Source organism: Chroicocephalus ridibundus, chromosome 8 (genome assembly GCF_963924245.1).
Source record: "Chroicocephalus ridibundus chromosome 8, bChrRid1.1, whole genome shotgun sequence".
In the NCBI taxonomy this organism is placed as follows: domain Eukaryota; kingdom Metazoa; phylum Chordata; class Aves; order Charadriiformes; family Laridae; genus Chroicocephalus; species Chroicocephalus ridibundus.
The window spans coordinates 57,257,554-57,285,077 of record NC_086291.1 but is presented as its reverse complement, the minus strand read 5'-3'; the positions used below and the strand labels follow the sequence as shown (position 1 = coordinate 57,285,077).

Sequence of the window (27,524 nt, the reverse complement as noted above, 5' to 3'; positions counted from 1 at the left end):
CTGCGGGGGTGCGGGAGAGAAGCCGGCAGGCTCGGGCAGCGCTTTCTGCCCCGCTGGGGTCCCGGCGGGACGGCGCGGGCGCCGCTGCAGGATGGCGGCGCCGCGGGAGGCTCCGGCAGGATCCCGGGCCCGCGGGGGGTCCCCCCGGCGGCGAGGCGGCGGCGCTGAGGCGCGTTGGCGGGCCCGTCCTCTCGCGAGAGGAGCCGCGGCCGCGCCGCTGCTGAGGGCGCTACGGGCGCCTCCGCGTGGGGCCGCTGCCAGGGGAGGGGCGGGCCCGCGGGGCTCCGGGGCCGGACGCAGCGGCGGGCCCCGGGAGAGCGCCCGGAGGCCGCGCCGAGGGCCGGTCGGGCCCGCTGCCCGGGACGGGGGCTGGTGTCCGGGCGGGAGCCGCGGGGCGCTGCCCCGGCCGCGGCAGCTGCCGCTTGCGTCCCCCGGGAGGTGAGCGGGCACGGCTGGCAGCGAGCTGCTCGTGCCGGGCTTGGAGAGCCCCTTCCCCTCAGGTCTGCGGGTCGCCGTGACCAAGCGCTTGCAGATTACATCAGGGTTTTTTTGTAGGATTCTTTAAAGGTCATTACTCTTCTAGACCAGTGCATTTTAGGGAAGATCAGAGAGTTTCCAGATACTAAGTGTCATCCCCAAAATGTTTTTGTGGGATCGCTGTGTTTGAATTGCTGTTTGGTTACTTTGGCAGAGGAAGGAAACCAGAGAGCTCTAAAACCAGTATTTTCACTGTGCCATTGATGAAGACCTGCACATCACTTTCAGAGCTAATTACTCACACTGCTGTTACAAACGTGGCCTTTAAATGCTTGTGGGCGTGTATTTCTGACAGGACCGCCAGCAAACAAAGAGGCGTTGTTGCAAAGATGAAGCCCCGAATGTCCGGCACTCCCTGGCTATAACTACAGCGGAGCTGGGGGTCACCCCCGGACCCCCGTCCCCGGCACAGGACGGCGGCGCTTCAATGGCGTGACAACTGCTCCTTCCACAATGCTGCTTTGCTACAAAGCACTGCTTTATTGGACACATCAAAAGGGATAAATTACTTTTATTTTTCAAAATTGCTTCAATTTAATGTAACTTTTGCTTATTTTAACCAGCCATAACACATTATTTTTTAAAATTAAATAGTTTTCTAAAGAATAGTTTTAGAAAGCAAATATTTAGTACTCAAACAGAAAGAACTTATAATTTATCTTTTGTTCACTTAAACCCAGCTTTTTACAGTAAAGCAAGGGAAACTTGGCAATGCAGGGGAAAATGCAAAGGTACATTATAAAGCTTACTGTATGAAATCAGTTTGATTGTTGCATATGTAAACACTGACTATTAAAACAAAAAAAATATTTCTGATACGATGCAGAGAAAATACAATCCTAACAATTCTCTAAAAAATACATGTAGTAAAGTTATTTATTTGGACAAGATACTGTGCAAGTTATGCAAAACCTATTACGGTCATTAATGCAACCATATTCTTTATGGTACTCCCACAACGCATGTATAAACCAGAAACCTCTAATCACGTACGGGAGAGATCAACATGGGGTTTTTAATCAGTAAAGCATCTTGACTCTTCGTTCACATTTGGACTTAGAAACAGTGCTTTTCTTGGCATTAGAATACCAAATATATTCTTTAAATACGTGCAAACATAAGTTTTACTTCTACAAATACAGTACTGAGACCACGTCACACTGCTCATCATATAAAAATAACTCCAGGTACAGTCACGCACAGAGAGCGAAAACGATTGTAAACTGCTGCCAGGGGAAAAACATGGTGCCTTCCTGAAGCTGTTGGAGAGGCTTTTTCAGCACTTCCCAAGGACTGGATCTCAAACAGTAATTTCACATCACAGTCATATTATGGTAAGACAGGGGAAAAAAGCTTTTGCGAACAGAAAGTGGCTTCTTGTTGAAGAGGGCTGACTCAATCACTGACTAAAACCAAAGGGCAGAGCTGCATTCTGAACCCACGTCAGCACAGGCCAGTACTGTCCTGCATTCCCACCGCTCTCCCTCAGAACCCGACTGACGACCTCCTCTTGGCTTTTACACGAGGAAAGCACCACTTGCAGGGACCCAGAACTCGGCCCAGGCGTCGGGTGCCCTCCGCCTCAGGAGGCAGGCAGCTGCAGCCGTGTGCCTCCATTGCCGTGGCTCCAGGTGAGACGGAGACACAACACGACTGACCACCGCTGGGGCTGACAATTGAGGAAGAGACTTTGTCACGTAGACTGAACAGGACCGCGCTCTCTATACAGTCTCGCTGAAACCAGTGGTTCCACTTCTTGATTAAGGTGTTACTCATTGTGAGCAAGGATAGCCCCTTACTGGTAACTGCACCCTAAGCCGAGCTGTAGAATTTGCTTCTGCTGCCGGAGCAGGAGCAGCATGGCCCCAGCGGTACGTGTCTGTAAGCAGGGCTCACCTCAGCAGTCACCTGCCTGTATAAATCCTCCACCATCAGGACCAGCTGTTTGCAGTGCAAATCCCTGGACCTGCCTGTAATTCAGCTCTGACATCTTCATCTCTGCTCAAATATGAACCTGAAGAATAGCGTGCAAGGTGTGTGACCACGAGAGAAAGGTAAGGAAGGGAACGGCAATATTCATTAAAAAAGAAGTAAATGAAGTGATCTATCTGCAAAAATATTCACATTCGTATGGCTGTGTAGCAGCTACAGTAAAGGGTCAGAAATTCAGTGTGGCTAAAAAGCTTGCCTGCTTTGACAAAACTAGTAGCTCTAGCAAGTCACATTTTACACATGATGTAGTGGAAGGAATCAGTATTTAAAATACCTCATTGCGAATTCCAGTTCAGTAAAATGTATTAGTAGCACAAAAAGGTCATGTTTTTCTCTCCAGGCAATAGACATTTAGTTTCTTTTTAAATTATATGACTACGCTTGTTTGCAATGTGTAGGTGGCGACAACTTAACAATTAACAGCATTTCTGTCTAGCTCTTGACTTTCACTGACCATCAGAGGGGTTTTAGAGAGCTCCCTTTTCCCTTTACTCTCCTCATCTTCCGACTCCTTTGATCCCGCGGGGTGTTCCTCAGGAGCGTCACACACAGCGACCCTCGATGCTTCAGTTGCGTTTCCTCTGACTGTAATGTGCTCCCATCCACCCTGTAAAAGATGTAGAAGGAAATATAAAAGGAGAAACATCACCCTGCAATTACAGTATCTGATGTGATGCTTTATGTCCGCTACTAGTTTGATACTCTTTTTTTTTCACGAGGAGAGTAAACCTGCTCTGGGCTTGATCAGAAAAAAGGCTCCTTGTAAGACAAGACAGAGCGCGCCTCCCTGGCAGGGAGGCACAGAGGTGGCAACCTGAGGGTTGTTTTTGTTACAGGGCGTGGAGATTAGTAGGGTCAGGCATTCAGAACAGAGATATTGCAAGTTTTCCATCAGCTTAAAAGGGGCCAAACCCTTGGAATAGCCTTTCTCCAAACATTGAGGGTAACACAGGGAACAAGAATGAGGAACAATCACGTGCAGACTCAGAATTTTTAAACAGTGGGACTTACTTTACTAATGTTTCCATTATAACTTTTACATCACGTATTTAAAATGAATACTTATCAAAGGCAAATAAAGGACTTCCCAGCTGTAACTGCATAACCCATTACATTAACTTGAAACGGGAACCTAAACCTGCAGAATAAAGGCTGGTTTCCCGCAGGTAGGTGCCAGCTTTAGCCAGGCGGCCTGTCCCGGCGCGCCCACGGGCAGCGCCGTGCCCGCAGCTCTCACCCCGATGCCGTAGTCCCACGAGAGGCCTTTGGGTTCCATCGGCTGAACCCCCGTCCGGTGGCAGACGGTCCCGCAGCTCAGGCTGTGACTTCCTTGCACTTTGTCAGCTATCACCCAGACCTGAAGAAAGCAAAGACAGGCAATAGAACGTGCTCTGCGTGCGGCTCCTCCCACGCGGCACAAATGTAAGGCTGTCTGACCACTTCCAGAAATTAGTCTTGATCTTGGATAAGCCAAAACTGCTCTAATTTAGTCAGAGAGACACCCAACCAACCAATCAGATACCAGCGTTAGAATTAAAACGTTGTCAGGTAGTAAGACCTGGCAGGAGAAAGGTTAAATATATAAAATTGCCTCATTAAAGAAAAAAGAAAAAAAATCCACGAGGCTTTTTACAGCAAAGGGCTGGCTGTGTCACTATTTCATTGGCTTGATTTCTGTCTTGCTACCAGCACTCCGGCATTTAGACAATCACCTTATGGAATAAAGTTAGTTAAACAAAAATACTTCTGAAGAACATTTAATTTAATTACAAAAGTATGTTAAGCACAATTTTTAATAAACCAATGAGATACAAGGAAGCTTAATGCACACCTGGTCCAGGGGCCCGACAGACATTTTACGGATATTGTTTGACACATGATCCCAAGTAGATCCTTGAGGGTAGCTGGGTGTGATGCCCTGCCGGTACCAGAGATTGCCTGTAAGATAAGGAGTCCCGGTTACTGCCCCGGACGTCGGCTTTGTACAGCGTGCTAGTGACCAGCGTAAGGCAGCCGTCCTAACGCTCTGTGTCCTGTGGAAGTGCGCTGCGGCTTTGACTAATGTGTTACAGTGAAGGACAATGAAGTTCCTACTTTGGAGTTTGTATTTCTGTAGTCATTCTTTATAACTTTTCTGGAAAACAGCAAATACTCTGTTTTGTAAAATTTCTTGGGGGAAAATGTTCACATAAAGAACTATGTACTAGAGAAGGAAAACAAATGGGATTAAGATCCCTGAAGGAGGCTGGCGTTAAAGGCTTTTTTCTTTCACAAAAGGATGCTTCACAATTTATCTTGCAACAACGGTGCTGTTTCTAGGTTTTTGCAACAGACAGGTATTCCTCATCGGTTTTTGTACGTTCTAGGGTTTCAGACAAAATCCTACCCTGCAGTTCTCTTCTTTGAGATGCACCTCTCCCTGCCCCCAGGAACTGCACAGCTGCTGGATGGCCGCTGTCTAGGGCACTACCAGATACAACAAAGCCCACCTCTTACAGATCAGCAATTAAGCGGGCTGCCCACCCCATCCCTTCCGCAGGAAAGGACTCCTCTTGGAGCAGCAGGCATCGGCTGTCCAAGCACAGGCTCTAACTCAGCCTCTCCTTTTTAAGTTAAGCTGATGTATATGATTATTTTTTTGGTAGCATTGGTAAATAATTTTTTAAAATCCTTACCGTTTTTATCCAACACAAACACAGATGTTCGTCCCACTGAGACTTGTTTTAACTTTTGTTTTTGAGGTGAAGGAATATGGTACCAACAGTCACCTAAAGGTCAGAAATACTTGAGTAAAACATTGAGAAAACAGAATTATGCATGGGAAGTCTTGGCGATATCTGCAGTTGAAACACACCGCCGTGCAAGAAAGCGGTGAGTGACACTACGCTCTATATATTTTTACTAGACTGTTTTTAGAAACAAACACTTTAAATCACACAAGTGACGAGCAAATTAACTGCTATAATTATCATGAGTACTATTCACGGGCGCTGCTTTGCACAGCTATGGGAAAGGCCTCTGCCAAACAGATTTGTCTTCTTGGGACATGGCCGCATAGTAGAGCTTACACACCGTACGAGCTGCAGACTGCGCCAAAAAAGCACAGGTCCTCACCTGCCGGTTTCTTGGGAGACACCGAGCCCCGGTAGAAGGCAGAGCCGTCTCTAGCAATAGCCCACACTTGGTAAAAGGCTCCCACTGAGAGGGAGATGAAGGGCTGATCTGTTCCCACATGAAGCCAGGATGTTCCCTGACAAATCATGGAAGAGGAATTAGGAAGCAACGGTTAAAAACTCCACAACAGAATATTGTTGATTATTGCCAAATGGAAAAAAACCAGAGAGTCAAAAATACTCTGAAGAATAATTCCTGTGCTTTGTGACTGAACAGAAACAAGGCCTCTGATCCTCAAAAGCTACTCGGATGTTTAACTCCCTGCAGTCACTAGCTATGCTGAACTGTACAGGGCTGAACTGTACAGGGCCTTTTCTGTTGAAATTGCTGGAATTAGGCACGCGCGTGTCTCTGAAGAGCTGAGCTACAGGCCTTTCGTTTTGTTTTTTATTTTTTTTAATAACGCCTTTTTTGGTTACACAGTGTAATAGTCTCACAAGAATTGACTGATACAGGGCTTCAGATTCCAGACACAATACTCCAGTGCCTGCTGGTGCACTGTTGTACAGAGCCGTGCTATTGGAACTGACTGAACAGAAAGAAAAACATAAAATTCCTATACATTTTCAACTTCTTGCAGTTTTTCTCCAAATTCCACTGGAGTATACCAATAGTGGTTTTTTCCCTCTGTTACAAATATGGCTTAAAATTAGCGTGTATCAACCCTCATTTCTTGTTCCAGCACGTGACTACTATTAAGAAAGAAGTATTGCTGTTGAAGTTACTGGCACTGTTTGTTCCTTTCTGCTTACTTTAGTGGATGTTTGCTAATTAAATCTGTCCCAGTTCACAGAAAGAAAGTCAAATCTGTAGGTATGTCCAGGCCCACCTGCCTTTTAGAGAAGCAGAGCAACTTCCAGGCCCAGAAAAGTCAATGGACAAACTCGTGTGATATTAACAGGCGTTCGACTGGGACCATAGTTTAGAGAAATTCCTTCCCTGGGCAGTTTATTTAAATGGGATACACACATTATCAACAATTAAAAAAAAAAAAAAAAAAGAAAAAAGAGGCAATAAGCTGTGAGTGCAGAAAGTGGAAGCACAATGCTTCATGGGCGGATACACAGGGGCTGAGAGAGGCTCCTGCAGGAGGGTGGCACAAGCTGAGGCGGACGATGCAAGAGAAGCGCAGCTGTAAGCAGTGTGGGCAGCAAACTGTGCTACACTTGATGGACAAGGACTTTCAAATCAGGGATGTTACAGGGAAAAAAAAAACCCAAGGTGCTGTAAGAGAAGGCACTGCTCAATTGTGTGTTTGTACTTCCATCATTACGTAAATACATCAATAAGGCAGTAAAAATAAAGAGGGAGCCTTACAGCTGGGTTTTGCTGTGTCACTCCGAGCCTGCAGAGCACGTCTCCTTTGTCACTGATTGCCCACAGCGCTACTGCTTCTTCGCCATCTGCGTCTGCGCTGGGAATTACGGAGATGTCCCACAGGGTCACAGGAGGCACTTCCAGCCACGGCCCGTTGGTGACTATCTTACATTTTCTGAAGCAAAAAAAACCCCACCCCAAACCCATCAGAAGTACGTACTTTGTATAACTGAATTTTGTTTCCCAGCCCATTGTTGACTTCAGCGCAAACAATCCTGAAGTCTTTTCATTAAGTAGGTACAGTAAGTATTAGTATTTTTAATTTGAAAAGCGTTTATAGCAATCAAATAATGTTTTGCATCAGGTTTTGAATTTTGACATATTACTGATTTCTCAAAGCTTCTGTTTTTCCAAAAAAGTTACTTTATAAAGCCAAGGCCACCCAAGAACAAGCAGCTTGTGCTGCGCTGCTCCCTCGCGCGCCCAAATGCACTGGGCGACAGCTGGGTAACAAATATTTGACCCCAGCTGAGAAAATCCACACCGGGGTCATTCCTTCCTCTGTTGCGGCTAAGGAATTATTTTGCAATTAGGTTTTTGGTGGGGCCCGTTAAACATAGCATCTTGAGGTGGGCAGAGATAAGGCAGCTCTAAATTAAAGAGTGGTGTATTTTTTCTGTGGAAAATACAACACAGTAGTGCTGTCCATTAGGAAACTGTGGTAGATTCTGTCATCACAAGGGTAATTTCTATGTATGTCATAAAAAACCCAGGACATTCCTCTGTTCTCCAGTTCTGAAAAACTGGATCCAGCCCTGAGCCGTTCCCTATTTGTTTTCAATTTTCAACTGACAGTTAAAACAAGAGGGAACGTTTAGACTTGAGGGTATTTCTCAAGTTGCTCATTTTATTTGAAGTCACCATTTTGATGACTGGATGTTGCTCATTTTGCTGCATGTCCTGGAACAACGGTTTCATGCTTCAGGACCTTACTTCGAAGAGTTTTGTACAAGGGCCAGAATACTAGCTTTGGAGCTCAGTAACAAAGAGAACAATGCGGAACTGAAAGTTCACAGCAATTTATTAGCATAGCTATTGGATACTCTAGTATAGAAAGCATAGGAACGCTGGAAAAACAGCGAATGCACAGACTTTCCCTGCTTACTACACCAGAATATAGTGGCGGTTTGCTATTTTCCAGGTTCCACATGAACAGGGTGTACTGTGACTTAAATGGGGCTGGGATTACCTGTGGCTAGTATGCAGTACGTGGAATTCATAAACTATTAACATACAAAACATTACCAGTTGTTACAAGTGACCTAGTATGTACTAATATACCTAGACTCCACTGTTCCTTAATCATTCACCATACGGAAAATCAGATTCAGGGACTAACTAGCTGACTTTTATCTACAGAGCCCACAGAATCAAATTGGTATCTATCTGGAAAAGCTTAAAATTAAAGCCACAATGCTAAAGATCATCAGCCTCTCTATTGCAGATGGGTTATTTATTGCAGGTTTCTTTACTACCGCTCTTGTTGTTGGGTGACGAGACCCTTCCCCTCATAACTAAAGGGCACTTCTAGGGAACGGTTAACACTCAAGTTCAAAACTTTTATTTATATCTTAGTTCCTCACCTCGCCCAGCGCCTCCGTCGGACAAAGTCTTTCATTGTCTTGTGACCATGGTAGGACCTACCAAAACAGACATAAACAGGTGTTCAGGTGGGTGTCAGAGCACATCCAGTTTCAGCGCCAGCCCATGTATCTGCCCACCAGACACCCCTGCTGACTTCAAGACGCTGGACACTACTGTTTGCCAGGCTCACTTTGCTGCCCTGCCTCCCTGGCAAACGTCAGCGTTACTGTCCCCATAAGAAGGGAGAAATCGGGGCACGCTCCTCCCTGCTAAAGCACAGTTAATGTGTAAAACAGCAAACGAGTAGAAATGAGGGCTTAAGTACGACATTTGCCTGCTGGCATGTGGGGCTGAAGGTGGCACATGCTTACGCTGGAAAGTCTGCTGCGTACTGCCAGCCTTCCCGATCAGTTCCGCCCGAAGTATTAAAGTCAATGTACCAATCGGATACCTATTGTCAAAAGGAGACAATAACAAGCACAATCAACACCTAATGTATAATAAAAATAACCTCCTCCACTATTTCCCTCCAGCTTTTGGAGTGCAAAAACTTGCCAGAAACCTTCTAGTTCTTGCAATGTAAATTCGTACAGAAGTTCCCAAGTCTTTTTAATTCAGTTGAAGAGAAAAGGATCAAAACAGAAGTCTAAGTCCCACTGAACAAAAAAATCCCACTCAATGCTTAACGTTCTTTTGACTGTGTAAGATTATTGCTGTTGTATAAATGGGGAAACCGAGGTTAAATATTACGACAAATCCAGGAAGAAAATCTGGGTCATTGGAGCCCAAGTCTTGTATCCTACTTGCTAAGCTTTGCCTTCTTAGTAAAAAGACTTTTAAGACAAAATTTACCCAAGACCACTGCGGAGAAGGAGGCTTGGTATTGAGTTTTGTACATTCCTGCAGGCCCGAGGCATCGCTCCACATGTATCTGTCCGTGGGCAGACCTCTGCGGTGGAACAGCGTACAAGGAGTGCAAGGTCATTTACAACAGAGCATCAAAAGGCCAGGGAAGAAAAACCTATTATTTGTGGCACTTCCTACTTTCACACACGACACAATCTTCCATCAGAAATCTCTGTATTTAGAACTGGCATGTGAGTGATGAGACAGTGGGAAAGAATCTGTACAGCTGTTTCCAGTTACACCAAACTTGAGGACCACGTAAACTTTTGTTTTGCTACAAATGCATTTTGAATGGATAATTACAAATCTATAAAATGGAGAAACACTGCTCCTTCCGTCTCTTGTTAACAATAAATGTTGGAGGAGACTGAAGATAGAATAACTGTAATAACTGTTCTGAAAAGCTGGAACAACCCCCTTGTTTCTTTTGACAGTAGTAACAAATTACAGTAAATAAATACAATAAATTGAGTAAATAACCTGCTGCTATATCCGGTGACTGGGTTCCACCGTTGGTTCTCATAGATGTAAACACATTTCACGTCTGACTGCGTATAAATGTTATCAGCACTACTGGCCAGTCCTGGGAGACAGAAATGATTTGGATTATAGAAAAGTTAAACCTTAAAGACACTACATTTTAAATTCCAATAGCCACAGTAATATTGCCCATTATCCTATTTCTCACTCTTAAGATGAGAATATAAATATATATATAAAAAAATAAAAAAACTGCAATAGCGATTCCTTCCGACCATGTGGCCTGTTGGCTGTGTAACCCCCCGTCAGTTAGGCTGAAGGAGGGACAGCTGAAATAGCCTGAAGAGCCGACGCAGGCAGGGAGATGAGCAGGGAACGCGCACACCGCAGCAGACCAACCCTCCCTACCTTGAATGAAGCCACCTCCGTATCCGCCAGTGTAAACCCACGCTGTGTGGTCATAGCCTATGCCCCACACTATGCCTCGGTTATTGCACTCTATCAGTCGAAGATGACCTCCAACTTGACGCCAAAACCTGCCCGAGAAAGGACATTTTACATTTACTCTACACCACATCCATGAGGAATGTACGCCTTCCCCTCCTAGAACTCAACAATCTTAAGGAGAGGCAACTTTACACGCTTGTCTGCTCAACCTCTGCGCAACCTGCAAGGGACGGCAGCAGCCACGGAAAGCACGTCCCTCTGAACAGCTACCGAGAGGTTTGCGGGAAGGAGCCTGTCTGCCTCCACTTGGAATTTTCAGGCCTTGAAGTATTTTACTTTCCTTTTATTTTATATGTATTTTATACATATATATGTTTTTAATCACCAATTAGGATGATCTTGCTAGAATCTTTACATCTTAGTGGCCATCAATTGCCTCAGCTTTAACTTTACCCTCATTTTTTTAAAATCTAGGAATTTCCTTTATTTAACAAGAAAACAAATAATTTATGTATTTGCTATGGAGCTTAGTAAAAACAAGGGCTTTAATTCTTCCTATTCTTATCTTTGCAAGATAATCCTCTCTGGGGCTTTACACAGCCAGTTGGCCACAGTACTTTTCTGGGGAAGAATGGGGAAAATAAAGAGGAGAATTTTAGTTATCAGAATGGCCGGAGATCGCCCAGGTCACAGACCCCAGGCTAAGATGCCAGAGCACATCAGCCTCGGGATTTGCCAGATGCTGAAGGTGCTCCACCCTGAAGGAAAAGGACGAAAGGATCTCTCGGGTATTATTCCAAAACACATTGTGCAGGTAACCTGAAACAGAGGGTATTTTTTAAATTGGAGATTGGCCTTTATCCCAGCAGTTCTGAGGCTGGTGATTTTTACTTGGGGAGTCTGCAGTACTGTATTGTCACAGGGATAACAGAAACTGCAAAGGAGCTGCTCCTGGACTGTAATGGCTATAACGGACTGAGAAGTTCAGATTTCCTGACTCGGATAAAACTGAAAGCTCCGACTACATTAGAATTATAGTGACTAGGATTACTTTTAGTCTAGGCCATCTCTTATTTAAATAATTATGGCATTAAAGATGCAATCACAAAAATACGGGATCTCAATGAGAAAGGCTTTTGAAATTGCACGAAATAGCTCTAGCATCTAAGAATGAAAATATAATTTGGTGAATTTCTTCAGATGTACTTATGACTGTGAAGGCAGCCGTTAACCTTGTCACCGACAGACACCTGCGGTGCACTACGCACCCGACAACCCATGGGAGCCCCTGACATGCCACAAAAGAGAGTCCCGGCACCCCATGCAGCAAAAACAGCTTCTGAAACCTCTCACATTTGATCGCATGGCATCAGGTGTGGCCCGGCCTCCAGTTCAGGACTCGGCTCACTCACAAAGATGTCTCCTTTGCAAGTAACGGACCAAATGGCATGGTGAGAAGGAGGGCCTTGAATCCGTCTGCTTTCACAGCAGGACATGTTCAGCAGAGACAGCTACGAAGCAAGACGCAGAGAACCGAAAGCTTCCCTTTACAGTGAGAACAAACATTTCCATAGATGCTTCAGTATTACAAAACCTTTGCAGGTTCTTGCAAAACAGGAAAGTGAATTAGTAGCTTTTTCTCAAAGGCACTGGAATTCAGTGTTTCTAAATTATTAACACAATCCCTGCAACCAATGTGGTTTGCATCATCTGATCGTTACGAAGTATCTTTCAGGTTTTCCATTGCTTCGGTGTATATATGCCTGCCTGCCTATACATAAGCCTCTGTACAACACATTAACAGTTCTTCTACCAATGCAGAAGAACAGAGTAACTGAATTAAACTCCTAACTCATTTGAAGCCTAATCTACATCTGGAAGGGAAGGAAAAACAACGTTGGCTTCACTGTGGATAACTGCAGCATCAGAAAACATGCAAACTCCAGAGGAGACAGGAAGCCTCAGGTGCCTCTAAATAAGTTTAAACAGACTTTCTAATTACCTAAATTGTGAAAATAGATAAGTAGCCTAGATGCTGTAACTGCAATGCTGAGATCTCAAAGACTAGCTTGTGTGTTTTATTTCAGCTATTGCCAGCTTGAAATGAAAAATTCACAGAATTACCCAGTCATGCATTTCTTGCTCTGTTGCGGCTGCCAGACGGATCGGCCATCGCTGCTTCGTCCTCTCGGGTGTATAGAGAGCAAAGGAGTGTTTGGCTTCATTCAGAACTTCAACTATAATAGTGACTTCATTCAGGAATACGTGGATATACTAAAACAAGAGAAAAAAATTGTGACTACAGCAAACTCAGATATACGCTCCTCAAGTGCCAGCATTTTTGCACTTTAGGACGATGAATGAGGCATTCCTGCCAAGGACAGCAAAGGATCAGTTCTTGGTGCAGAAGGAATGGGGCTCAGTTTCCAGTCCTGTACTCCCTCTGATTCAAACTGCCCATATGCATTTACCCTATTTATGAAGGCTCTGGCCAGCCAAGCTTGGCTTCTTCTTCATAATCAAGAACATTGTGAATTCCAAAAGAATTCCCAATTGATGCAAAGCTGGTGGTTTAAGCAATGTGGATGGTTGCTGACTGGGTATTTCTGACATAGCGTCAACATAGCTCCAGCTTAGAAAAGCCTGCGCTTTGCTAGTACCCTGGGCTATGTTTGAACTGGTTGCCAAAACTTAGAACACGAACGTACAGTAATTTGCCTCCCCTAATAAAACTGCTTTCCCTTTGAGCTTTCCTTTGCCCAATGCAACTCTCTCAAGGGTCTCAAGCTGAACGCACCTTTTTCTCCTCATGATACATGTAATAGATGAACAGGATGCTGTCACGCATTCCATCGCTCCCAGTGAACTGCTCCAGTGCAACTCGAACGTCCATCCATTTATGAGGCTTCCAGTTCCTCCACCATTGCAAGGTCCCAGTTTTAACCCAAACCGACTGCAAGGCAAACACAAATTTACAGGGGTAAGGAAACTCTTCTTCTTTCTCCTAAATACTATTTTTTGTGACCACAAGAAATCTCTGCTGCAGGTTAGTCTGTATCATATCAGCTAACTCTGCCAGAGAGTACACCGGAGTGTGGAGGAAGCTGAAGACAAAACGAAACCTGACAGAACCGGATAGGAAGGCGCTGAAACAGCACGTGTACATCAGTATTAACGCTTTACACAGATACGGACTCTAGTGTGCTCCTTCTTATAACACAATTTCTGTTTGGACTTTAAAGGCTTTTGACACAAACTTTTTAAACTTGATTAAAGCCCTGGACTCCAAGTGTTTTTAATCAAATGAATTCCGGATGTCATTTGCCAATTAGGAACGAAGGGACCAAAGATGTGAATTAACCTGAAAAGGGCCAAGGAGTCATAACGAAGAGAACATCAGACAAAAGCGCTGCTATTTAAGTGCCGCTATTGATGTTTGCATCATTGCTTCATTTATGCAAGTTACATTCATCCCTCAATGGTCGCAGAGAGGGAGAGTTCACCTACATGAGTCCCTGTTTCAATTAAGAAGCCTCGCCTTGTGGTGGAATAGTTCATACAATGTCTCACCATTGCCAACGTTTCTGTGGATTTGAGGTTTCAGTGTACTCAAATAATGCTGACCAATGCTTCATTTGCTGCTGTGCAAAACTATCAGCTAACGTTTTTAGATAAAGATTGCTGCACCATGTCTAATAAGCTGCCAGTTTCCCACAGGGAGCTCAGACAGTGATAATCCAGGAAAGTTGTCACAGACAGAAATAAGGACAAGAATATAAAGCTGACAGTAAGTTCAGACCAGTACCTCAGAAAGGTATTCCTGATGTCTACCGCTGACAGGTGTGTTTAGTAGACAAGACATGAGTGTCCTCACTGCTTACCTGCTCAATAGCCTGTTCATAGTGCCTAAAATTCTCCAGCTCCCGCTTTGTCCTTTCGCTGAGCTGCTGAAAAATCTGCTTTCGCCACGCTGCTGTCTGCGCTGGGGTGACAGACAGAGACAGAGACTGCACGGAGGACGACAAACCTAGAACAGAACCAAACCCAACACATTCCAGTCAGCTTTGAAGACAGTTCTGTGCCAGGTAAAACATGATGCTGCTTTGAACACTGGACTGAATCAACCCAGTCTAACATAATTTTTCTAATTATTATACCTTGGAATCAATGTATTACAGCCAAACTTCATAAATGATGCACAGAAATGGGACCACTAGATGATTATACAGAAACTTTCAAAGCTATAACCTTAGCTGGGAGTTCTGTCACTGAACTGCAAGATAATCAGGTAGTAAAAGCCATTAAGAGTTACACTGTTATTAAATACTGTTCATAGTTTATTTTGAAAATACGGTTATATTCCACTGTCTTTCAAGAATCTGAACTCCAACCCCATCCAGTTATCAGCTGGGCTCACATTCACAATCCTCCAAGTAATTTCTCTGTAGGAACGGTAGGAGCGAGGCAGTTACTTGTGGCATCTGCACCTCTCCAGAGGCCCCTTTTCACTGCCTCCAGTTACTATTCAGTGACATTACGGGCTTTGCCTGAAGTTGCAGTTTAAGTGCAATTAAAAACTAGATGCAGATCCAGCACACATTAGTTTACAAAATTCTTACAGAAACTCCCAGAAAATATCACCTTTACATTTATTTATCTCAATCCCTAAGTGCTTTACAGCTGAATACTTGCAGCACTATCCTCAGACACGGAGCGTACTGGCAAACTGCAGGAAGAATAAATGGGTTATCAGGAGGTTTGTGCCATGGTTTTGTTCAAAAAAAACCCCAAAGCAACATTTTTCTTAAAAAGCATTGGGAATTAGTGTCTGTTGTGGTGACGCGATAGTACCTGAGGGAACAGTGAACCATTTCAGTGGGCTGTGCAGATCTACGAGACAGCCTCCCCCAGACACCCAGGCCCACAGCGGGTGCTCATCGGCGCCGTACTGGTCTTCAGGTCCCACCGAGAACATGCCGAGGGAAGACAGGCTGGATGTTTCTGCGAAGGTGCTGACGGAGAGGACTGGCTGCTTTTGGGCCTCCTTCAAGTCAATGTTTGTCCACTGCAGTTCTGCAGAAGGACTTGGGTTTGTAGAAGATTTACGCATTTCAAGATTAGCTTTCTCATTACTAGTCGAAGCGACAGTGGCTTCTCCTTGACCAGAGTCCAGAGGATCCGCAGTCAAATGTGCACGTATCTCTGCTGTCTGGCTGCCCGCAGCTCCCATCGGGGGAGTGTTGGCGAGGCTCATGGGTACGCTTGGAAGCTCTGTATCAGAGGAAGCATCTGCATCACCCTGAATGATCGCATTTGTTTGGTTCTGAATATCATCAGTAAAGAAACAGCCAGCACTGAAGGACAAATAGATAATTAGTTAACTATAATTCAAAGCATTATAAATTAGCACAGGCCTGAGACCACAGACATACAGAAATCAACCTAGCGTTTCAGCTTTAGGGGAGAAACAGCAGATTTCTTTTGTGAAGGTAAAACTCTTATCATCAAGGGAAAGAGTCTAACGCAAATCTGGCAGACCAGTCTAGTGAATCTGAAACATAGGAAGATGTTTCATTGATCTTTTCAAGCAATTGGTGGTGTTGGCTGCCTACAGCTCTCTGAAGCAACATCACATTTTCTGGATATGAAATAATGAATAGGATTTTTTAAAGCCCATTGTTAACTTTGTGATTTTTGTCTTAGCTAGAGAGGGCTTCTGCTCAGAGCACGCTCTGACTCAATCAAGTAGCTTCTGCAGCACTCCCAGCTTCACTGGCATGTCTTGCACAGCCAAGAGGCCAGCAGTCAGTGGGAAGTTGCTGATGTAATCTCTCTAGGAAAGGGAATGTACAGTGACACTCGGGAGGATAATTCCTAAGTGGAGTTGACACTCCTTCATCTTATTTCACAGATTATGTTTTCTCTTTTTATCCAGACAGTGATAGCAAAGCCCAGAGAAACACGCTTTACTGCAAGCATGCAGTGAATTCCAAAGTGGGAGCTTCAGTTTCTACTCTGAGTGCAACAACTGCTGCTTATTGTTAATTTTAATGGCAAAAACCACAAATGTTTTTTGGCATAGATAATGGTTAGAGATGCTTTCCCCACTCCTCCCTGTCTGTACCTTTTGTATGTAAAGAACTATCTCATAGCATTGAAACTCTTGGACTACAGAGTCTCGAGCAGGTATTCTACCACATACCTGAGCAGACTTGTTGAGCTCCCGGTCTGAGACCTGTCACTCTCTCGGCCAGATACAATTGCCTTCCACGTCTTCCCACTCAGCTCACTTGGTGTGACACCTTGACGAAAATAAATTGCTCTATCATCACAGCCGATTCCCCAGACCTAGGGAAGGAAAGGCCTTGGTGAAGGACATGGCATGGAAGGCAGGTAGATACCAGCTACAAGGAAGGTGCAGCGGTGGAAAATTGAGCCCAAAAATCTGCTTCACACAGCAGTTTCCTTTTGTGTTCTTCCTTAGTGCTGATACTGTAGATGCAGTATAAAATTCTGGACCATCAAGAGAAAACTGTTTGCACCTGAATGTGCCAATACAAGAGACACGAAGACTGTTCTCCTCTGGTGAAGAATTCAGCCAGGCATTCCTTCCCAGCAGTTCAAGCACAGGGACCTCTGTCCATATTGGCACTGCTGACACTCCTGGCCACGTGTGAATACTGCCTGTACAACGGGGAACACAAACACCCTCGCAACTGGAATACAGCTGTCTTACCTGGTTATTTAAGCCTACAGTAACCATCATCATTTCTCCAACCATTTCAATCCAGCTTGTCCCACAGGGATTATGTGAGTTCACTCCTCTTCTAAACCACACCTACAACAACATCAGAAAGTCTAAATTTTGCTCCTTCTGCATTAGCACGCAGACAGCTGGAATTTAGTGTCTTTGGTGGATTAGTCTTTATCTCTAATACTGATTTGCCCCATTGCCTTAAGTCACTTACCTCCTCAGTTCTTTTTCTTTATCAGGTAAAGATAAAATAATTCTCTTAGTATTACCCAGGCTGTGTGTCCTTGTGACCAACTACAGCCAGAACAGCCCACAAGGAGACTTTGTTATGACTTTCTGTGACAGAGTTTGTTTCTCTGCCACTGGAAAAGTACTTCCTATTACATGTCAACTATAGGCTATTTTTGGTGACTCTGAATGGGCTTCTAATAGTTCTTGTGTTCAAACCCTAGAAGCAGTGCTGATGGAGAGAACTGATCGGATCGATCTTTTCAGTGGTACAGCTCTTTAAATTGTCTCCCCTTAGATTAGTTTTTACCAATCAGAAAGTGTCTGTGGGCTGAGCACCTGGAAACATTTCCATCTGTATTTAGCGTATGGCCATACAGTGGCAAGCAGCTACTTTGGAAGTTGTTGGTTGAATCACAGAACAGTGTACTTAACTATCTTGGGTCAGATCTGAAGAAAAACATGCTAGCTTATCTGCATTTATTATAGTGGTTTTATCTGGCAGATGGAGCAGGCTGGACACAGTCTGTTACCATGGCTCAGCTGACAACTAGTAACTCATTAAACCAGAGTAACTCAGTTACTTAAAACTGCTATACATGCAGAGAATCCATCTATGTTCTTGAATTCAGGATGAAGGGATTTGATTGCTACCAGCACAAGAGCATTCTAGTACATTCTTCAAGACTTTTAAGTCTCCCTGCAACTCGATGATCCTTATGGGTCCCTTCCAATTCGAGATATTCTATGATTCCAAGTTAAAACCCAGTAAGAAAGTAATCACGCATACAAGTAACAGATAGGTCACTTAATAAATACAAAAAACCTACATGAAATGGCTGATGAACAAGGAACAGTTAGAGTAGGAAGATAATGGGGGCTTACAGGAAAGCTGGGGAGTGACTCTTTATCAAGGAGTGTAATGAGAGGACGAGGGGTAACGGTTTCAAACTGAAAGACGGTAGAGGTAGAGTGGATATTAGGAAGAAATTCTTTACTGTGAGTGGAACAGGTTGCCCAGAGAAGCTGTGGCTGTCCCATCCCTGGCAGTGTTCAAGGCCAGGCTGGATGGGGCTTTGGGCAGCCTGGGCTGGTGGGAGGTGTCCCTGCCCAGGGCAGGGGGGTTGGAACTAGATCATCTTTAAGGTCCCTTCCAACCCGAACCATTCTGTGAGTCTATGATTCTATGATAAAAAAATAGGAAAGCGTAGATGAAAGTACTCCCCTTGCTGCTTTTGCTGTAACCTTCAGACCATATGGAAACAAGTGAGCAGCTAGGGGTCCCTTCAATTTCGATGCTCAATATCCCTTAGAAGTAGTGCCCTTATTACATCCCCGCTGACAGCCCCAGCCACCTCCCACCTGTGTCTGACTTGGGTTTAGAAAATTCCTTCCAAGAGAAAAGCAGAAAGTCTCTCTTAAATTAAACGCAACTCTGTATATCACAAACCACAGAGTATTTCCATAACAGCAAGGGGGATTGCAATTCCCCAAGCCATGGGGATAGTGAGCCCAAATCACCAATGTTTCCTAAGAAAGTTACATGCCTGTTTGCGAAAAGCAGATACAAAAAAAACCCAGAACCAGAGCATGACACCTCTTACTTTTCTGTCTTTTGTAACACACCACACCACATCAACACCCACAGAGACGTGCATAATCCCATTCTCAGAGCTTGGAGACTCCACAATACTCCAGGAAATTCCTGCAAGAAACAAAACCCAGAAGGCATTGTAGGGTAGTTTCTTATTCAACACTATGCAAATCAGAGGGGCTTCCAGCTATATTTAACGAACTTTACCTTGAGGGTTATTCCTATCAATTCCTTCTCTCACAATAGCTTGCCCTTCCCAAAGAGTTGCCCACAGGAGGTCATATGGTCCACAGCTGATCTGTACAACTTCCCCAGGAGTGGTGATTACAGACCACATGGAACCTTCTGGATTGTGATGGCAGACGTTTTCTCTGTACCATACCTAGACAAGTTTAAAAAAAACACAAATAAAACTTCGAAAAGTATCACTACAACAATGAAACCATTGAGACAAGCATGAAGACAAACTGGAAAGAACAGTCCTTTAACAACAGGATTTTTTTACGCAGTGTACGCACTCTGACCTTTAAAGGTATGTTTTTGATGTTGATTATGCATTCAAAGAATATTTCCTTATGTACTAAGGGAGGAGGCTTTTCTACAGACTCGCTTTTGTCATGGAAGCGAAGCTGGACTGGGTACAGTAACCTATTGCTACAAGTTCTGTGTATATTTCGACATTTAAAAAAAACACTTCGGTGTGTTTCAGGGCATGTTATACAAGCCAAGAATGAACAAATACATAACACGAAAAGGTTACTGTTAGTTGACAGCATGACCTCACTTTCACTGAACGGAGCTTGCTACAATACGGGTAAAAAACTCCATTCTCTGTGCAGCCTTCAGTGACATCAGTCCATTTGCCAATCTTGCTCCTACTGGCTGTGCACTTTCCTAAAGATCACAGCCGAAATAGGAAGGTCAAACACAGAAAGCATCCCGCGGCAGTCGGATAAGTGCTCCAAAACATGACTGCTGAGTCCTAAATCCTCATATTTAGAAATACTTTCTTTCTCTGTGACTTTTACTTGGGAAATTAAAGCATTTTACAAGGTCAGTCAAGTAAGCCTGTGGAGTGGGGTGCTTGTCACTTATTACTGGGAAGTATGAGGCATAGGGAATATTATTTTAAGCAATTTAACCAAGATTGCTTGCCTCTCCAGGTAGTGCCAAGCGTGACGGAAATCTCAGGCTATCTGTTAAAAGTACTACCTTCTTCCCAGCGAGACCATAAGTTAGAAATTCTCTAGAGACAAAGGAGTGTCAGATACATGCAGTAAGGATGAAGGAAGGAAAGCAAGAATCAAATCTTTACAGCACTGAGCAAAAGAGGAGAGACCTTAACGGCAGGCCTAAAAACAACAATAACAAAAAAAAGATGTATAGTTTTCAATAGAAAAGAAATTGAAAACATTCCAGAGCTCATTCCACATTGCCAAGTCAGGAGGTTATCATTTTCTGATCAGTAAGTATTAGAAAACCATTTTGCAAACTCTCTTCTTGCACCATTCCCGACTCTCCTCCAGAGACATGGCACAATGCCTTGCAAGAATCTTTATCAGGTTTTAAGGCTCCTTCTCTTTGTTACCAGTGCCATAGTCTGCATTCTGGGCATTTTTCAGGATATAAGACTCGACTCAGGCCAAGTTTTTAAGATTTACCTGATTATAGAGATTTAAGGCTTCCATAAAAGAGCAACACTGTGAGATACTAAGCTTTTCCATTTACAACGCAAGTTATTATAATGTAGTCCCAAAGCAGCTTTTACATCCTCTGCCAGATGCACAAACAGCATCCTTCCTCGCCAACATATGACAATAACAGACCTGCCTTGCTTTAAAAGCATTTAGCTCTTCTTCAGTAGCAATTTAGATTAGAAAACTTAGAAAGCTTTTAATTAGAAAACACACACATACCCTTCCTTGTAAAGAAACCGCCCATACTGATAAACGGCCAGGGGGCTCATCGGTGATTTCCCATCCTCCAATAGAGATGTCATTGAAAGGGTCTGGCAGCTGACCTGGATCATCCTGTGACACGATCTGAAGCCAAGAGAAGGACGATTGGGAAGAGAAGAGACCCCACAAACAGAGAGGTGATTTGGCTGGTGGCCTAGCTTGTTTCTTGCAGATGGGTTTATGTGTTGCTTACTAAAGTGGCCGAGCATGGAGATTCTTCCTCTCATTCCAGGCTGCTATAAGCAGAGAGAGGGGAAACGCTGCCGAAGCAGCATGAATAAGTTTGTGTTTCATCCCCTAACTAAACGAAATTTTTACTCTCAGAACTGTGCATATATACATTCTTTGCACGGGAAAGCTGGAACATCACAAATGACAATTTTTGTACATTCTTAGAATGGAACAACAATTATTAAAGAACAGTTATTCATACAGACAAAGGCCACAGCTGGTGAATGATGCTAGGCAGGTGCCATCTCAAAAGAGAGTGCTTTGTCAAACCACCAAAGGAAGTTAAAAAGTTGGTTTGACATTTGCAAAGGAGCTGAGAGGCTATCTCCAACTGCATTACCATGAGATTTTGCACCTTATTACCACAGGTTTCTATGAAAAATTCCAGCTTTCCATTTATGCTTGCAAAAATTATGAGTTGGAAGTCAAGGAATTGAGGTCCAGACTACAGAGCAGTGATAAAAAATGAATTTCCCTGTGCCTGGTAATAGCTGATTATTTCAGAAACCTTTGCCCAAATGTCCCGTGATTTGTATCTCCTGTATCTGATCCACCTCCTGCGTCTGACACAAGAATTCCATTTCTTATCCTTTGTGTAGGTGCTGGGGAAGTCTATGGCGTAAGTCCAGCCCTGCGAACAGAGGTTTTCTTTTATTAAAATCAGGACCAAGGGAAAGCTTGAAATCACAACTCAGAGCAATTCTGCACAAAAGTCGCTCCCACAAATACAATCCAAGTTACTGTGCGTGTCTCAACAGCCCTGATTAACAGATCAGCTAATTCCACGAACGATTTATGAATCATGTCCAAATTCCTCTGGATGATATACACAGAACAAACAAGATACTGTAACGCATTTTACTTTCTTCATAGTAAAGATCTTAAATAACAATGGCATACAGTTACCAGCATCTCGTGGCCCGATAAAAAAAAAAGCCTCTATAGAAGCTCCTGTAGACCTCAAAAGCCTTCGACAAGATCCTTCCTTGGACATCCTCCAGACAAGATCCTCCCAACTCTTGTACTACAGTTGAGCTATTTCCCCGGAAGAAGTAGCTATGGGAAGTGCCTTTTATTTTTACAGACCTTTTACACTTCTATAAAAGTGCCTTTTACTCTACAGACTAAAGATTCCCAGAAGAGATCTCTTTTTGGTATTGTTCACCTACCCCTTTCTCTGTTGGTTCCCCTCCAATATTTTCATCCACATACCAGTCAGACTCCCACTCCCAGTGTGGTGAAGGCAGTGTGAAACTATCAAGTTGCTGATGTTTTAGCCCGCTCACATCACTCCACTGCCAGCGGTCACTGGGCAGTAATTTCTCACAAAAGCCACCAACTGGATTCCAGCGCTGCCAGAAAGAATAAATAGAATATTTTATTTGAGACTACATTATCTCACACTATATCTACAGAGTCCAAGGGAGTCATAAATGATACTTTTATTTTCTTCTGAAGTAGAAGAGGAATAAATTCCTGGGGTGAAGAAGAAAGCGTTCACCCTGTAAGCCCCTAGCTAAGAGAGTCTTTGGAGGAAGCTTTGTCGAGTACCAAAGCAGGGCTGACTGCAGAGCTAGTCCCAACCAAGCCATTTTCAGCTACATAAACGGGAACAGCTGGTGATGCATTTTACTACTAACAGTGCCCTTTCCTTTGGTGACGTGTGGCACCATGACACTGCAGCATTAGGATAAAGCTCTGTAGGTGGCCTTGGGATCTGTAATCTGCTCTCCATGAGAAAGATGACTGGGTCTTGCCTGCACTGGAAAAACAGCGTGGCCTCTGTGCCAGAAACAATGAGAAGATAGCTTCAATAACATCAGTAAATCTTCCTTGTATCTTATATTACCGAGAGGTTTTTTTTTTCCAAACCTGTCTTTAATCAGTTACAGAACAAGTAACTTGCTAGACTTTTTGACAATGCGGCTGTGATTTTTCTCCCCCCCCCCCCACCCCGTGCTCTTACCTACTATAGAAACACTGGCAAAAGTTGTCACGTAATACTGTCACACATTTTAGGGCATGTGGAAAATGAGTGGTTCAAAATCCTTCTATAATTTCTATGCAAAATATTATTTACTTTTACTAGTAATATGGCTAAATTGCTTTGCACATTATCTGTAAACTCTTTGAGTTTAATTTTGTCATTGTTAGCTCTTGCAGAATATTTCCTTTTGTGCTTTCTAGTATTTTGTTTTCTATTTTTTCATAGCCTAGAACAAACAAAACAAAGATTTTAAAATAACAAGTAAAATAAATTTTAAAGTTTTGCATTTTTTAAAGAACATGATCATGTACCTTTGTTGCCCAGAAGTTACACTGGACATTTTCTTAAGAGGATTGTGTATTTGTCAGTAAGGAAAGGAAAACATCAGGTGAAAAGGGTGAATGTTCCAGACTGAATTGGCTCGCATGTAACAGGCCGTAACGCACGCTGGCCTTGCTTCTGGTAATAGCAGGGACGTATAACCTTCCTTTGGGAATTAAAATATTAAAAGAATAAACCCGCTATTTGGCACATATATACTCTTCAGAAACAACAGGTAAAAAAATAAAACCAGATAAACCCAAACAGCCTTCTCGTGAGAAACACAGGCAGAGACAGCGGATGTATGGATTCGCTCTCATTCTTTTCCTTCAATATGTGGCAGTGACATAGAGGCCCCCGCAACACTTCATACCTGATTCTCATAGGTCTCCTCCTGGTATCTAATAGGGACGTCACCCGAGAACACGTAGGTGTACACTTGGTGATCGCAGGCTATTCCCCAGCAGCACTGTTTGACAGCAGAGACCCGTTTGAATTCCAGCTGTGTGTCCTTACAGAGCTCCCAGTACTGGCCAACAGTGGAGAGAGTGTAAACCCTCCCGAAAATGTCCACAGCCCACAGAAGGGAACTGGGCATGGCCATGTCTGAAAGGCAAAAAGGAGCTATTAATGAAAATGACAGTTTTAAAAAATGGATCTTGAACCTACTGTAGATCAGTTCTGCTCTGGGCCATCATCAGTCAAATTAAAGAAAGATGTAAAGAATGATCTTTTAAAAAGAGCCGCTGCAAAGCTGGCAGACAGACCTCTTTCAGTTGGCGCTATGCAGTTACACCTCTGGGATTTCATCACATGGATGAAAATCCATGCGAAAGACCTGGCTGCCAGCACGACACTGTCCATCCTGAGGAGCTCACAGCATTCCCAGGATACCTTCGGCAGGCTGAAGACAGAAGGCAGTGCAGAACTGAGGTGAAGCAGCACCAACCCTTTTATAGCAGCGGGCTTCGCTCTCGAGAGCTGGTAGTGCTGGTGGTGCTACACGCACCACTCATGGCACTTCCACAAATAAAGGCCGTGAAAATAAGCCTTGCAGTATTGGCACTTGAAATTCTGCAAAACAGCCTTTGTAACAGAGGAAAATATTATGCATTTAACCTTAAGCAACCAGAATGCCAGCGAGCCCAGAGTAAAAGAAGTGTACGGAAAATGCAACGAGGGTACCTACCTAGCCTGATAATAAAGAAAAGGGATGCTGGGGTGTGTTAAAGGTGGGCAAATATACAAATGGAGGCCTGTACCTGGAATGACAGTCCAGGCAGGCAGAGTAACATCTGGAACAGTTCAGAAAAAGGCAGTAAAAATTCCAATGATTCTAAAGTCAGGAAAAATATGGATGGGACAGAATTAAGATAATCCAGGCAGATATGACTGGATTAAAATACACAAGGTAGTCAAGATAAGCGAGAGTTTCTGCATATTCTTTCTTATGAACTTTTGAGGCAGGGCATCTGGAGAATCACAGGAAAATCCCAAATGCATTTGGGATTATAAACTACTTTGAAGATTTCAATTTAGGCCCCTTCACAACTGGTTGCGCTGCAGAAGATGAACATTCCCTGATTTTGAAGGATCTCAGCGCTTGTGGCTCCGGTGCGTGTTGGAGGATGCAGCACAGCCCGGTACCCCGGGGGACGGGGAAACATCACACCCACCCCTGCGAAATTCCTCCTCCCGCCTCGGCGCAGCCGGCTCGCTTCTGACCGGACTGTGACACTGATCGCCGCACAATTCAACAAAAGCACTCCCACTCTTCGCACGCTGCAAAGCGCTGCGGTTCCCAGCCGAGCGGGGACGCGTCCTGTCCCCGTCCCTCGGCGGGACGAGCCGCCATTCCCGCCCACCGCCTTTCCCAGCCCTCCGGCGCCGCCAGCGCGCTGCCGTTACCCCGCGGGGCCCGGGCGCTGCACGCATCTCCTCAGGGAGCCCGGGCGCGGCCCGGGGGGCGGCGGGCGCTGCTCCAGCGGCGCTGAGGCCCGAGGCCGCGGGGGCCGCTCGCCGCCGGGGCCGGCCTGGGGCACGACATGGCGGCCGCTGAGGGAGCCCTCTCCTCCTCAGGCAGGGGGAGGCCCGCGGGCGGGAGCGGGTCTCCGGTGGCGGCGGTGCGAACCCGCTGCCCGAAAACGCCCCACGGCCCCTCCCCACGGCCCCACTCGCTCCTCCCGCCGACACCGCACCAGCCGCGCAGGGCGGCGGCGGGGGCTGCGCCGGGCGGGGCGGCGGCCCCGTCTCCCCCCGCCCGCCGGCGATCGGCCCTGCCCGGCACGGGGCCCTCACCTGCCTCCCGGCGGAAGGATCGTCCGCGCCGCGCCCGGGCGGCCCCACGGAGGCAGCGGCGGGCGGGGAGCGCCGCGCGCCCACTGCCTGCGCCGCCGCGCGGCCGCCGCCAGCGCCGCCATTGGGCGGGGGGCGGTGCGGCGGGCGCGTCACGGCGCGCGGGGCGGGCGGGAAGCCGGGCTCGTGCGGTTGGGGTGACGTTCGCGCGTGACGCACCAGAGAGCCTTGCGCCTGGGTGAGGGCAGGGGCTCGTGCTGCCACAGGCCGCCGCGCGCGGGGACCGCGCTCCCCGGAGGAGGCCGGAGGCGCGGCCCGACGCTCCGGGCGGGTCACCGCTGTGAGGGACAGCCCGCGCGCGCCGCCAGCCCCCTGTCCGCCGCCGCCCCCCGGCTCGTCCCGAGCCAGAAAATGCAGCCAGGAGGGCAGGGGCTGCCCGGCCCGGCCGGGCCCACCGCCGCGCACCGGGTACCCGCCAGCGTGTGCCCCCAAGGCCTCTGTGTACACCCCAGGGCCCGGCCCCGGCGGGGCACAGCGGCCGTCTGCCACCGCCGGCCTTTCCCGGCGGGACCCGTCAGAGCCGCCGGAGCGCGGCCGGAGGGGCGCCGAGTGGCTGGTTACCGAGAACCCGCGTGCCCCGTTCCCGTGCCCGGCGGCCGGGCGGGTGTCGGTGGGCAGAGGCTGTGGCTCGCGGGGCCGGTGCACGCGTCAGACCCTCAGGATGCCCGAGTGAGGCAGAACAGCCCCTCCAGGGCACTGCCGTCAGGGACACGGGGACGCTGGGCTCCTGCTGCTGTAGTGTGGTCCCTGCGCAGGTTGTGCCCACCTCGACACAGAACCTTTGCTCCCTAGTAGCGTTTTGATGATTTCATCATTGTAGTAAGACGTCCTTATAAAGACCAAGTACCACTTGGGTCGTAGGAAATGGATTTTGTGAGATTTGCAGCAGTTGTGACTGATACATTTGACGTCTGTTCAACCCAGTTGCCATTTTGAACAGATGGAAACAAGACTTTTGTCTTGGAAACGGGACTGCACAAGAATTTAAGGAGGATTTTCTAGGATTTTCTCACTTTGGATTTCGAAGCACAGTCCTGTAAGCCTACAGGATGGCAGATGAATGATGATCCAAGGAGTTCATGCTAAGTCATTTACAACCAGTACACTTTTCTTAGGCTCATTTACAGGACCTCGCATGTGAAACCAAATGAACGCTCTGCGGAACACTAGCAGCATTTAACTGTTGTGGTATGTACCCAGCTGAGGAGTCTGCTGGTTCTGCTACCTCTGCAATTGGATGTAAAAGTTAGGGGTGAATCGGTGCCTCAGGAAAACTCTTGCTTGCTGTGGCTGCCTGGTGCTAAGCCCCGCTTTGTTCAGTGTCTGCTGTTGCAATAGAGAGTTACGTTCTGTAAGGAGATAACAAAAGAAAGGCTTTGAGAAAACAAACAGCTAAGTGGAAACCAATTTTCATGTTGCCATCGGTTTGAAAAGTGGATTTGCTGTATAATCCTGGGACACTGGGTTAATGTGAACCTCATTTCCAGCCTGTGAAGGTGCACCCCACGTCTTCCCTGAACAGGCTCTGAGGCCTTGCAAAAGAGAGAGAAAACACCCAGAAACCCTTTCCTACTTCGGCCTTGTGGTTAGCGCGTGACT

The 27,524-nt window shown here is 45.7% G+C and overlaps 1 protein-coding gene across 3 annotated transcripts; it reads right to left on the bottom strand.

Annotated features, from left to right (window-relative positions):
* Positions 1-1,019: 1,019 nt before the first annotated feature.
* TECPR1 (tectonin beta-propeller repeat containing 1) lies at positions 1,020-26,000 on the bottom strand. Of its 3 annotated transcripts, none has more exons than XM_063343246.1 (25): positions 25,869-26,000; positions 23,944-24,176; positions 22,432-22,614; positions 21,771-21,893; positions 20,990-21,115; positions 19,281-19,455; positions 19,084-19,184; positions 17,234-17,335; positions 16,700-16,845; positions 15,349-15,851; positions 14,379-14,524; positions 13,295-13,450; positions 12,622-12,771; positions 11,851-12,008; positions 10,459-10,586; positions 10,051-10,153; positions 9,517-9,613; positions 9,036-9,115; positions 8,664-8,720; positions 7,021-7,195; positions 5,644-5,779; positions 5,205-5,297; positions 4,361-4,467; positions 3,767-3,886; positions 1,021-3,136 (listed from the first exon to the last, which is right to left on the bottom strand). In XM_063343246.1, the coding sequence occupies exons 2-25, from the start codon at positions 24,172-24,174 to the stop codon at positions 2,939-2,941; spliced, it is 3,594 nt and encodes a 1,197-aa protein (XP_063199316.1). In that variant the 5' UTR covers positions 24,175-24,176; positions 25,869-26,000; the 3' UTR covers positions 1,021-2,938. The 3 variants fall into 3 exon arrangements, with proteins under 3 accessions (XP_063199315.1, XP_063199316.1, XP_063199314.1); XM_063343244.1 differs by lacking the exon at positions 25,869-26,000 and adding an exon at positions 25,247-25,268; XM_063343245.1 differs by lacking the exons at positions 17,234-17,335; positions 25,869-26,000 and adding an exon at positions 25,247-25,437 and having other exon boundaries at positions 1,020-3,136.
* Positions 26,001-27,524: the final 1,524 nt, after the last annotated feature.

Coding starts and splice junctions, on each gene's coding strand:
- TECPR1 (XM_063343246.1), bottom strand. CDS start 24,174: ATGGCCATGCCCAGTTCCCTTCTGTGGGCTGTGGACATTTTCGGGAGG. Junction 10,587..11,850: donor CTGATGCCATGCGATCAAAT/GTGAGAGGTTTC, acceptor TTTCTCGGGCAG/GTTTTGGCGTCAAGTTGGAG. Junction 7,196..8,663: donor CGACGGAGGCGCTGGGCGAG/GTGAGGAACTAA, acceptor TTTTTGCTTCAG/AAAATGTAAGATAGTCACCA.